Genomic DNA, 13470 nt, shown 5'->3' on the forward strand with positions numbered 1-13470 from the left:
CCGCTCATGCAACAGACAGGAGTTATGGGTAGTGGTGGTCTACTAGTGGATAGTGAGTTGGACTTGTGATCGGAAGGTTGTGAGTTCAAATCCCGCCTGAAACCACACCACTACTAGTGTGCCCTTGAGTAAGGCACTTAGCCCTCAGTTACTCCAGGTAAACTCAATTACTCCCTGTAATTTGCTTTGGATTAAAATGGCAAAATTATTATGAAGAAGATGTGAAGATCTGTGAAGGATGTTTCAGAAGATCCATCCTTCTGTTGGTGTACATTACTGACGGTATTCATTTCTTGCAAGAAAATAATTACTAAAATATTCGTCAAACAGCAAAAGATGAGACAGTAACTGGCTTAATTAGTCATCGGAAAAAAATATAATTAAATGAAAATAACATCGACAAAAACGAGTAATTGGAATTGTACGATTTTCTCATTGCATCCTTGCAATGCAATTATTAGTGGAAATTAAATACCATACACTGGCCATTTGCAAGTCACGCACGACCCCCTCATCTCTGCCCAGCGAAAATGTCTCCAAACCCAATCATGGATGCACACGGGCACGCAGCAAATGTATACCATGTCCACTTAAACATGACCGGATAAATGGTGTCCATGTGGGGAGAAACCTTTTGCACCCACAGGCCAACAGGGACAAACACAACCAATTTCAAGAAAGTCGATGAGTCTTCCTGTTTCAGAGAAGAGGTTTGAACAAGGAATCCACTGCGCAGAATCCACTGATCACCGAATTACCTGCTGTAAATAATTAACCAATTATTGTTTGATCAATATCAACAAATCTGTACTGGGCCTCGCTAAGAGCTGATCCCCTCTAACGCAGAGCTTCTTTTTGCATTTAACACTGCCAATTACGTGCCCCTAACCAGGGGTGTGTTTGTTAATCTGCTGCAGAGTAATGTGTTACCACTGCCAATTTGGCTGTTGGGGAAGAAAATCACGCATGTTAAGCAGTATAATATGTTAGTAGGACGAGGAATATGTGCACATGGAAGTCACTGATTTATGTGTACTATGGGTTAATGAGGCAATACAAATGAGACATGACTAAAATGAAATAACGTGAATTACATGTAAGAGAGAGAGACGGGCAGAGAGAGAGCAGAGTATACAGCAGAGCATCTGTTCAAACCAGTAGGCTATACTGGCGGTTGTTTTGCCAAGGTGAAATAGCTCAAATAAAATGTATGGTAAATGGTAAATGGACTGACTTATACAGTATAGCGCCTTATTCCAAAGCGCTTTACAACGGCCTCCCATTCACCCATTCACACACACATTCACACACCAATGGCGACAAGCTACCATGCAAGGCGCCGGCCCGCTCATTGGGTGCAATTTGGGGTTCAGTGTCTTGCCCAAGGACACTTCGACATGTGGCCAGCCGGGGCTCGAACCACCGCTCTGCCAACCTTGTAATCATTAGGCAGCGACTCTACCTCCTGTGCCACAGCCGCCCCATGGGAGAGGCTTGTTGTCTCGCTACTGCTGTCGTGGTTCCCCTGCTCTACCATTACCTTCACATCTCTGCAGTAGCGTCTGATACCATCAAAACTGCCAAGTTTATGTGCGCGATAACCCCGATGCTCTGACTAGAATAACATATCTCTCCTTGTTTATGCATGTCGTAGGACACACAGTACGTTATCCTTATGTCACTTCCTCGATGGGAAGTCCCTGTAGCTTAACATCATGATGACATAATAGAAAAAGATAAGTGTGGTGGTGCCGAAGCTCAGAGTCTATCGCAGCTTTGCCCTTCAACAGTTAGATTAATTCGAATGGGTTTTCGGTGTGTCACCCTGGGTTTCAGGCAGCGGTTTGGACACCTGGGGGGCCTCCGATCGACACTGATAGGTTGATTGATGTGAGAATGGAGAAACAACGAACGACCTGCCTATGTAGCGGCGTGCCCCCCGTGGTGTCGACACACAGGCGGGAGACCGGAGCAATGTGCTCTGACTGACAGAGACGTGTAACGCCGTCTCCCTAGAGTCAAGGTTGTTTCGCCGTCTTCCACCAACCTCAACAGAGGTCGTCTACTCATCATCAGGCAACACGACAACATCATGAGAAATCCATGACATTGTATTACTCATATAGTCCTACATTTTCTTCAATCTTGACAGGTAAAACAATTCACCACTAGCTTTGTCTGTAAAATTGCCAGGGTTGTTCTTTGAAGCTAATGTCAGGATTGCTTAGGCCTAATCCATGTTTAAGGGTAGGCTATACCATTGTACGTTGTACAACCATTACCATGCAACAACTCTCAAATCAGTTATGTCACCTTCCCAATTTCGGATAACTCTGATAAATTGGCATTCAACTGAACTGAGTCGAAATGCATTCACCATTCCTGGGACCTCATTTTTATAAAGCTTTGTGTAGAATTGGCGTAAACAGCCTGCGTACGTACGTAAAGCAAGAACATTTACGCACGCAAGGGGAATTTGCGGTGCGCGAGTTCCACGCCTGCTTCCCTTTTAAGGCTTTCACGACGCCAAGGAATCGTTCCGGTTCGCGTTCGCGTTCTAGAACATCAACAACGGAATCAGAGTTTAAATGTGATTCGTCCTACTGTTCACCTTATTATTTATGATAATACATTTCATAACATCCAAGTATTGTTTAATAATTACAGATCCAATTAATATGATTCCCGATTAAACTGTACCACATATTTGAGGGGTAGTTTTGCAAAAACAGATATCTCGCTTTGTATTCATTATAGCCTACTAAAACATTTTTGTTTTAGATTAGTCAAGTACTAAGACAAGGAAACACAGTTTGTCATCTAACCAGATGCATTTCTCATCGATCATCGATACCCCACGAGGGGAGATCTTGTGTGGAGACCCAGATTGATGGTTATTTAGTCTTTCTTCCATTTTCAAATAATTGCACCAACAGTTGTCTCCTTCTCACCAAGCTGCTTGCTGATGGTCTTGTAGCCCATCCCAGCCTTGTGCAGGTCTGTCTAATCTTGTCCCTGACGTCCTTAGACAGCTCTTTGGTCTTGCCCATGATGGAGAGGTTGGAATATATTTGATTGAGTCTGTGGACAGGTGTCTTTCATACCCAAATCCCTCCTGAAATGTGCGCAAACCTGCTGACCAACTACAAGAAACGTCTGACCTCTGTGCTTGCCAACAAGGGCTTCTCCACCAAGTACTAAGTCATGTTTTGCTAGGGGATCAAATACGTATTTCCCTCAATCAAATGCAAATCAACTTATAACTTTTAAATAATGCATTTTTCTGGAATTTTTTTGGTGTTGATATCCTGTCTCTCACTGTTAAAATAAACCTCCCATTAAAATTACAGCCCGTTCATTTCTTTGTCAGTAGGCAAACTTGCAAAGTCGGCAGGGGATCAAATACTTATTTCCCCCACTCCCCCAGTCATTTATATTGACTGCCCACTCATAAACATCTTTAAACAACGTTCCAGGGCCTGTTTGCCCTCCTCCCACTCAGGCGGCCGTACAGGAGGCTAGGCTCCCGCACCAGCAGGCTTGCGAACAGCTTCCTCCCAGCAGCTGTCAAGCTGCTGAACTCAAAATCCCGGCGGTAGCCTTGGCCCCTAGCCCCCCCCCGTCCCCCCCCCGCCTCCCCCTTATACCTCTACCCCCCCACCCAGCCCCCTCCAACAGCAGGAACATTGCAAACAGCTTTTGAACCACTGCTGTTTTGCACACCGTACATATACCCTAACTGTACGTATACTGTATTGATATCCATCGTCCTTGTCCTGTATCATAATGCACATATCTTAACTGTACACATCTTAACTGTACATATCTTAACTGTACATATCTTAACTGCACACACCTTAACTGTAGATATCTTAACTGTACATGTCTTAACTGTACATATCTTAACTGTACATATCTTAACTGTACACATCTTAACTGTACATATCTTAACTGTACTCTTAACTGCATATCTTAACTGTACATATCTTAACTGTACATATCTTAACTGTACACATGTATCTTAACTGTACACATGCATCTTAACTGTACATATCTTAACTGTACATATCTTAACTGTACACATCTTAACTGTACATACCTTAACTGTACATATCTTAACTGTACACATCTTAACTGTACACATCTTAACTGCACATAACTGCACATATTTAACTGTACATACATCTTAACTGTACATATCTTAACTGTACATACCTTAACTGTACATATCTTAACTGCATATATCTTAACTGTACATACCTTAACTGTACATATCTTAACTGTACATATCTTAACTGTACACACCTTAACTGTAGATATCTTAACTGTACATATCTTAACTGTAGATATCTTAACTGTACATATCTTAACTGTACATAACTTAACTGTACATATCTTAACTGTACATACCTTAACTGTACATATCTTAACTGTACATACCTTAACTGTACATATCTTAACTGTACATACCTTAACTGTACATATCTTAACTGTACATATCTTAACTGTACATGTCTTAACTGTACACATCTTAACTGTACATATCTTACCTGTACATATCCTACATATCTTAACTGTACATATCTTAACTGTACATATCTTAACTGTACATATATTAACTATACACATCTTAACTGTACATATCTTAACTGTACACATCTTAACTGTACACATCTTAACTGTACATATATTAACTGTACATATCTTAACTGTACATATCTTAACTGTACATCTTAACTGTAAATATCTTCGCCCTTGTCTGTACATATCACACACTGTACATATATCTTCACTGTACATATCATTATTGACATTGATGCTCATATATATCTACTTTTTATATTCATATTCAATGCACGTATACTGACTTTATATTCATTTATTTATACTCACTGTAATACCGTAAACTTTAGCACCATGCACTGTCCATACATTAATGGCTTTTGCACCATACACTATGCACTCACATCTGGTACTCTGTCAATGACAATAACATTGAATCTAATCTAATCTAATCTAATCTAAAAAGGGTTTTCTAGGTGCACTATTTTCCGTAAGATATCAAACTAATGATCACGTTGCACATTATAATAATCATAATAATCATAATAATCATAATAATCATAATAATCATCATAATTATAATTATTATTATTATTGTTGTTGTTGTTATTATTATAGTAATGCATTTGTTTTGTATAGAGCTTTTCTCAGTACTCAAAGACACTACCATTTACTTTTTTTACTTAAAACAAGATTAATGTAACTTGACAAGTGAGTAGCAATTAGCACAAACATGAGGATGGGTGGGTGGTAGGCTACAGTACACCCACACACCCTGAGAATACGCAATTAGGATGCATGCATACACATCAAAAGTGTTTGATGTTGTCTGAGCAATAACGTATGCTCCCTCAAACAATGGGTTTGACGGAAATGCCAACATACCAGCAATCGTGTTAATGATGATATCTAATAAAACAGCATGATGGCAGTATGTCGTAAACCACCTCCTTTTAAAACGTGCCTTCATACACTTGAGCATGTATTACAAGAAATGCAATTCCTCACGTCTGACATTTATTGGCTTCTAGACGCACAGGTATTCATATTCTGAAAAGTTCCATAACATTTAGACAGGTCAATTCACTGTAAAACTGGGTCATTCCAGTTCAGACAAGTAGGCGTCGGTAAAAAAACATGTAATATTAATGACACCAATACCTCACACCGCCAGATTTCCAAGGCAGCCCTCTACATAGATTTGTTTTTGCAAGGCTTTAATTCTATGCTAAGTTTGACATCTGCACTTTTCCTCTTTGAGAGGAGCCTTCTTAACACCATTTCATATGCACCACTCACTGACTTCGGAGGAAATGCTCTCTGCATTTCTTTCTTTCTCTCTCACACTTTTCGCCTGCTTGCTTCCTTCTCTCTCAATAGAAAAATCCGCGGACTTATTTATTTATCTGACCCTTAAAATCCCATTACTATGTTATTACACTCTGCAGCATGGTGAGAGGGACAATTCGGCTCCATAATGTGTATTGATCGAAGTTTATTCCTTCAGCCATTATATCTGCCTGGCACTTCTGTATAGCCTCTCCTTCTAAATGTCAATGTCATGCCTAGGGAGAAAACATCGTCAAGTGTTCCCTTAATGTGAAGATGGAGACGTATGTTGAACTGAAAATTATTTCTCTTCTTTTCCGAAGGAGATGGAGGAGGACGCGCCAAATGTGTGATTCAGACTTCCTCCTGTGTTTGAGAAACGACGACACGATCATGTCTGTTAAAGAAGAATTGGTTCAAACACGGGTGTCAAATAACCTGGCCTTGAATACAAAATGAACAGGGTCATTATTCCCCCTGTACAAATGATGGTGTTCCTTTAATTACTTTCTCATTTGCCGGAGCTACCCAAGGTTCTGTTTATTGTAACCCACTTCATTACTGTCATACAGCCAATGTGGTTGCCATGGCGCACCGATTACGGTGTGTCCTTCGAATTTCAATTATCATTCACACTCTCTGCTTGCACACAAAATGTCATTTTCTCACTTCACAGGTCCCGAGCCCCACCCCCGAAAGTCATATCCATAATAATGTCTCTGCACTTATGAAATGCTAAATGATAAAAAGAAAGATTGGGCTGTCTGAAATGTGAAATTTGTCTCATTTGGCTTGGGCGTTCAAAGTGTTCAAGCTGTGATATGAATTGAGCTATAAGTAAAACATGATTGTGGTGCATAAAATATCTTGGATGTTTTAAAAAAAGAAAATAGAATTAAAAAGACCCCCCCCTGACAAAGTATACATTGTGACAGGTGAATACCAACACAAGTTCCTAAATTAATAAACAAATTCAACAGCAGTCAATGCTTCATTTGTCACTGTGACCAACCATCTGCATTTTTGTGGGGGGTTTTCCTGCTAATTGCTACAATGCAAAATATATGAGTGTTTCAGCAAAGTTGTCAATCCAACACACTAGACAAGCGCACAACAATGCATCACATTATAAATCAATCGGCATTTAATTAAGATCATGATGGACCCTTCACTCTGCTATCACAGAGAGCTGACTGAACTACCTGACAGCGGGGGACAGGCTGCCTCCGCAGAGACACACAGACGCATCAGCAAGCGCCACACTGAACACTACACTTAAGTACATTATTGTTACTACTTAGGCGTTGTTAAAATGGCTGCCTTTCAGCCAGGTGCTAAACAAGGGGTGGGGGATGAAACAAGTTGGCCAGGTCAGTCATTACCCCCCACAGGCCATGTGTGTCCTCCATCAATGTATATAGATTAAAGACTTTACCATCTCCTTTCTCTGTCAATAGTTGAGTCTAATTCCCCACATGTACTTGACCCTCTCTCTAGTCAATTTCTACTTTCCCTCTCTGTCAGAAAATAGCTCAAACTACACAAAAGGCTTGACTGTGGATGCAATTCAACCTCCACAACACGTACGTTCATTGTTTCGTGGGGAAAGTAAACAACAACACTATTTTTCATGGTCCAAGAGAGAAGGTTTGACTCAAAATCCAATTCAAAGATTTTTAGGGGTCGTTTTGTGTGGTGTGATATAGATTTACAGATTACCCTAATTAATAGGGCCCCCATGCCAAACAATTAATCTTATGTAAATTATTATCTTTAGTGTGTTTTCAAGCAAGGAAGCACTCTGCGACAGATGAATCAACAGATTACTGTCTTGAATTATTTATCGAAGGGAAATTGAAGGAGTCAACGATTAGAAAGATGTGTTCCTCGGGAGAAACAAAAGGAAGGGGAACAACGTGCTGTGCTGTCTTTTTCTGTCTTAGTTTGGTTCATTACAAAATGTTACGGATGGCTTCCCAGACAGATCTTGGATTAAAACAGACTGTTTAATCTATTAATAAAGACACTCCCAGAGGCTAGGAGTCCAGTCAATCAAACTAGCCATAACAAGCGTGTTCACAGTATGGAAACACAATCTCCTAGCATAGGTAATCATGTGTGTACATCTTCACGTTAGCCTACTTATAGTGTGAAATCTACAGAATCCCTACATGAAAACAGGAAAATACAACTGCATATTACTTTGACTTAGGTGGCAGTATCAGGGCATTCGTTTTGGCATTAACTTAGAGTGGTGCGAGTCTTGGTGTTACGCCCTCCTCCACCCCCCACCCCCCCCAACCCCCCTCCTCCACCCCCCAACCTCCCTCGCTCACAAAGCATTCCTCCTTTCGTAGCTTCCTGCTGGTTGCTAAGGAGTCGAAGGGCTAATGAGATATAAATTGAGGGCATTCTGGAAACAGTTGAGAATTTCCAAAGATATACAAAAGGTCAAATGCATATCAACAGTACATCTCTTAGCAAAACAGATAGGCCTAGTAGTTGTTCATTCTGATTGGAAGGTTTTTTTGATCCTGTTAAATGCCCATTGCCATGCATAGCTACAAGGTCATTATGCTCTAATTACAAAAGCCTATTGGATTCCCACATCACATCATTTTAGTAAGATGACCTAGTGGGTATTACCATGTATTATCAGGCTATTACGGTTATCGCTCGGCTGAGTTGTTAATCACCGGAGTCGTAAACCGTTCGTTTTAATGTGTGACCTCGACCAACTTCAAAGGCAGAATTTAGTTCATATGCAATATGTTAGTATTTACAACCATATGTGGAAGATCTTTAAGCAATGGAGCTTCTCTGTCAATGTGATGTATCATCAGAGGATCTCTGTGGTCTTTTAATTGCCGTCCAGCACTGTAATATTTTATGTCATTATGAAATCCCGCTGGACATTACCGTAGCCTTTTACTAGAGACGGCTGCCAAGGCTAAGAAAACATCAAAGATATTGTGTCATTAAAGAAAATCGACAAATTCTTAAAAGAGAATTTCACAAAAGCATGAATAGACGACGTAGAACTAGACTAGACTGCAAAGCAGTGAGAAGCCACGTGCACACAGTATCAGCCACATCAGTACCCTAACCCAAAGGCAATCTTACCCCGATTGTGGGCAATTGTACCCCTTTCGTTCCAGACAAGAACCAACACCACACAGTGATTTTACTCATCAAGATTGATGGAATCAGGTGTGTCTGCTGCATTGGGCTAGATGGAACAACAACCCTCACCAAGCCCAACCCCTGCCCTTGGGATGGAAGCAGACAGCTAAAGAGGCTTGAATTTCCCAATTGATTTTATACCGTTACTTCGGCCAGCGGCTCCTTATGGCCAGACATGTGTCAGTTTAGATATCATCTAACCTCTCAGCTGCTCACAGATTTTCAGATATTAAAAATAAGCTTACTGGATGATGTGTCCCTAATCCAATCCGATATTGGCTTAAGTGTTCACTTAAGTATGGTTCATGATATAATGTTCATCGATTTCTCGTCTCATTAGACGACACAGTCCTTAGTTTAAAGGCCATCAAACCTTCGCTAAATACGTTTTTGCTCATGGTGACGGGGAGGTGCCCCCCCCCCTCTGTCCGTTGAGGTAATTTTTTGACAAATTAGTTTCTTTTTTGGCAGGGGGGGGTCCATTTTTTGGCTTGTCAGTGCTCATTTTAGAACTAGTGGCTGAACATTTCAAACAAATCCTTTAGCATCACTTTAACACTATTTAATTTCTAACCCTAACCCATTTATGTAGGGGAATTGACATGGGAAGTGAACTATTTTCCAGTCAGTGGTGGAGTAATTGTGATTAGTGTGGAGTAATAGAGGCGGGTGGGAAATGCAACACACATTGTGGGTCAACAGAAGGTTTGTTAGAACCAAAACCTATTAGGCTGAATATACATATCGATGACATACATACAAATTCAATTTCTCGCCAGGATACAGACACTGTTGTCCTGGGGGGAACATTGTCACCGTGACATTTCTCACCTCTATTAGAAACCAGAAGGTTGTCTCAGAGTTATGCCTCACTATTATTCAGAGTTCATACCTGCCCAGGGAACATTGAATTACCCTAGCTAATTGTGGATCAATATATCAGTTCAGGCTATTTCTTCATGATCAAAATCAATACATCAATATTACTCTAAATTATAACTCTAACTCTAATTATACTCTAAATCATTGTAGAGGTTGTATTGTAACTTTGGAAAGGATCCATGAAACCTGTTACAGTCCTAACAAATCAAAACATAATGTGACACCGTTTGATGAAAAGGTCCTCATGTCAGGAATTGTGAAACCTTGCAATCGAGCCAAATAAGTCTTGTTGTGAAAAAATGTGTTCTCCGGTTTTTGGCATAGGACGACAATGTAAGCGATGAAGAACCCACTCGATATCATAACCAACAGTTTTACGTTCACTAAATACCGACAGTTACTTAGCAAACCTGGAGGGGGCGAGGGGGGGGGGTAGTATTCTTATTTATTTATTTATTTATTTTTGAGTGGCTGTGTCGCTTTTGGTACTCCGACATCCCACACCCTCATAAATAGTCATGTGTGTGCGTGTGTCTGTTTGTTGACAAGACTGCTGCCATCAATGACTGTATCCACAGAGAAAGTTTTGTCGATTCTGCATTACATGCATTGTTTCCTAAGCTGTGTGTATGTACAAGTTTGGATGTTTCTTGCTGACACAGCATAGCCAAACGTGTTAGTTTGTTAACTAGTGCACTGAGTTACATGCTAGGCTGTGTCAGTGTTAACTAGTGCACTGAGTTACATGCTAGGCTGTGTCAGTGTTTACAAGGCTAGGCATACAGGTGTTAGCTAGCTAACTTCTTATTAGAAGATTGTGTGTGTGTTTGTTTTTGTTAGCTGACTTAGCGGTTTTGTTTGTTGTGTGTGTGTGTGTGTGTGTGTGTGTGTGTGTGTGTGTGTGTGTGTGTGTGTGTCAGTGTTTACTACGCTTGCCAAACAAGTGTTCGCTTGCTAGCTAGCTTTGTTAGAGATATAGTAGATTATAGAAAAGGTCAATGCTTTTGTAATGAATGGTAATGTTGTGTGGAATCAAAAACAATGATTCATTCATGATTTGTAGACTTGCTGTAGAATAATACTGGATTGAAATGATTTCACTAGCCGACTTCTTACAGTACAGGATGACTTCGACACGTAGGCTACAGTCCACTATCACTCATGAGAGTCTATGGAAAGCATGCAAGCCTACACTATAGAAGTGTCCACACCTCTGACCTGAAATCTGTGTTACAGAATGACAAATGTGAGAGGTTCTGAGAGATGAGACCTTGATGTGAGTCACCGCAATTCTATGTTTTCATCTTTTGTAAAGACGGTGTGTTGGTAACAGTGGGCAATCGTTTTAAATGTACTGTATTCTTTTTTTATTACAGCTTTGATGCCCAGATGGAATGGGAAGGAACTACACCGAAGTCCCACTAGATGCTTTATGGACTATAATGATAAATGCATGCACACGGACACAACATTATTCTTTTTTACCATTCTATTTTTGTATTGCTCAATTGTATCTTGCCTAATTTTTCCATTTGTTTTCTCTTGCTGCTGCAATATCGATTGAAACTGAAGCCATAAGGATTTTACTCTCTTGTACTTGTAATGGGATGTAATAAACCATTGGCACACATGGCAATACAAAATCATGAATCTTGAACTATTATTATTATTACTATTATTTAGCAATTTAAACATGTCAGCCCTGCAAGTGTGTTTCCTGAGGGTTAGCTGACAACCCCACTGACAGGTGACAGGTAGATCATGACAGGTAGTGTAATGGGGGAGTAGTTGTCTTGAGGGGGTGGTTGGGGTGGAGTTAACCAGCTATTGTTCCCACCCATTACCTCTGTGAATACTTTGAGGCGGGATTTCTCGGCTCGTTGATTTGGGGGGTATCAACATTCAAATATGCATGACTTCTTCAACTTGTTTCAGATTTCAATGTATGACACATCATAGTTAACAATCTACCCTTTCATAATCTGGAAAAAACAGAAAAATTACATTGCCAGACTTGCTGACTCAAACCCTGTCACATTTGCCATCTTTAGCATCACCCACTGAATCACACATGTTGGTTTATCACCAGCATGTTGAATCACGCTCATTCATATCCACAAAGGCTCTGCAATAGTTAAATCAAAGAATTGATTCTTTGGGAATGTGCATACAATCTCTGCCACCGAATTCATCACCCAAGAGCTCACTCACACTTGTTGACAGGATCACCAAGCCTAACCATCGAAACTATTGCCTGCATTTAGCAAGTTTCATAATGTTTGTCTGTCTGTCTGTCTGTCTTGTCTGTGTGTGGTCGGCATCTTTCATTTACAGTACAGTCACAGCTCTGTGCATCACAAAGAATCCTTTAATGGGAGTGGTGTGTCGGGAACTAGTTGGAGAGAGAGGCATGATTTTATCAATGGTTTAATTAATCATTAAAATCTCCCTCCCTCTCTCTCTCTCTCTCTCTCTCTCTGCACATCCTCTACTCCTCTAACCATTCCTCCTCTCCTCTCCGCTCATTGCCTCCAATGCATTATTCTGCACACACACACTCTCTCTCAAGACACTGCAACACAGACAGTCCAATGCCTTTAGCCAGTTTCCTCTCACTTCAACTTGCTAGCTTTCCACAAGCAGGACGGACGACCAAACCCACAAGCAATTGCCTCAACAAATCCAGTCTTTTCGGACAGTGAATTTCAGCACAAACAGACAAGTCTCATTTAGTCCGCACAAAGCCAAAGGGAGGAGGAGGAGAGTAGTTCAACAGATAAGCATTTCTTCCCCCCTCAGCCTCAGTCTCTCCAGTCTTTTAACAGCATGGTTAGCCCACACAGATGTCTCCAGCATCCAGCCCAGGAAAAGGAGAGACTCAACCTACTTGGCATAGACTGACCAGACCAGAGCTAAAGATTAGTATCATTTTAAGATTAGCCATTGTATTGCATTCATCCCATCTCCCACCACTCTCTCTCTCTCTTTCTTTTCAGAACCAATGAAGGTTAAATAGAGTGGGGGGGGGAAAAAGCCCCTCTCTCTCTTTATTTAAGACTTACCTAGTGTTGAGGCTCAAAGCCGGACATAGAAGCAGGAGGCATATAGCTCGGATGAATTTCATAGCTTTGTCTCGGCACTCTCACTCCGTCTCGCTCTCCCCTCTACGATGCCTTTCTCTTTCCCCCTTTCTCTTTCTCACCCTCTCTCTCTCTCTCTCTCTTGCGCTCTCTCTCTCTCCCTCTCTCACTCTCTCTCTCTATCTTGTGCGCGCGCACACTCACACTCACTGGCTGGCTCAATCGCTAGCACAATGCCACGCATGCACGCACACACACACAGACACGCACACACCACACGCACACACACACACACACAGAGACACACACACACACACACACACACACACACACACCCACACATACACACACACACAGAGACACACACACACCATGCACACACACACACACACACACACACACACACACACACACACAGAGAGGCGGACAGATG

The 13470-nt window shown here is 41.1% G+C and overlaps 1 protein-coding gene across 1 annotated transcript in view; it reads right to left on the minus strand.

Moving 5' to 3' along the window:
• Positions 1-13081, minus strand: part of luzp2 (leucine zipper protein 2) — a gene marked incomplete at both ends in the record, with an annotated part of 150820 nt that extends 137739 nt beyond the window's left edge. The window contains one exon of the mRNA XM_080544767.1: positions 13020-13081. Within this exon, the coding sequence (XP_080400893.1) occupies positions 13020-13081 (62 nt within the window). The remainder of the gene's footprint in view (positions 1-13019) is intronic.
• Between the last annotated feature and the right edge of the window lie 389 nt (positions 13082-13470).

Source organism: Nansenia antarctica (genome assembly GCF_963989245.1).
Source record: "Nansenia antarctica genome assembly, chromosome: 14".
Lineage (NCBI taxonomy): Eukaryota > Metazoa > Chordata > Actinopteri > Argentiniformes > Microstomatidae > Nansenia > Nansenia antarctica.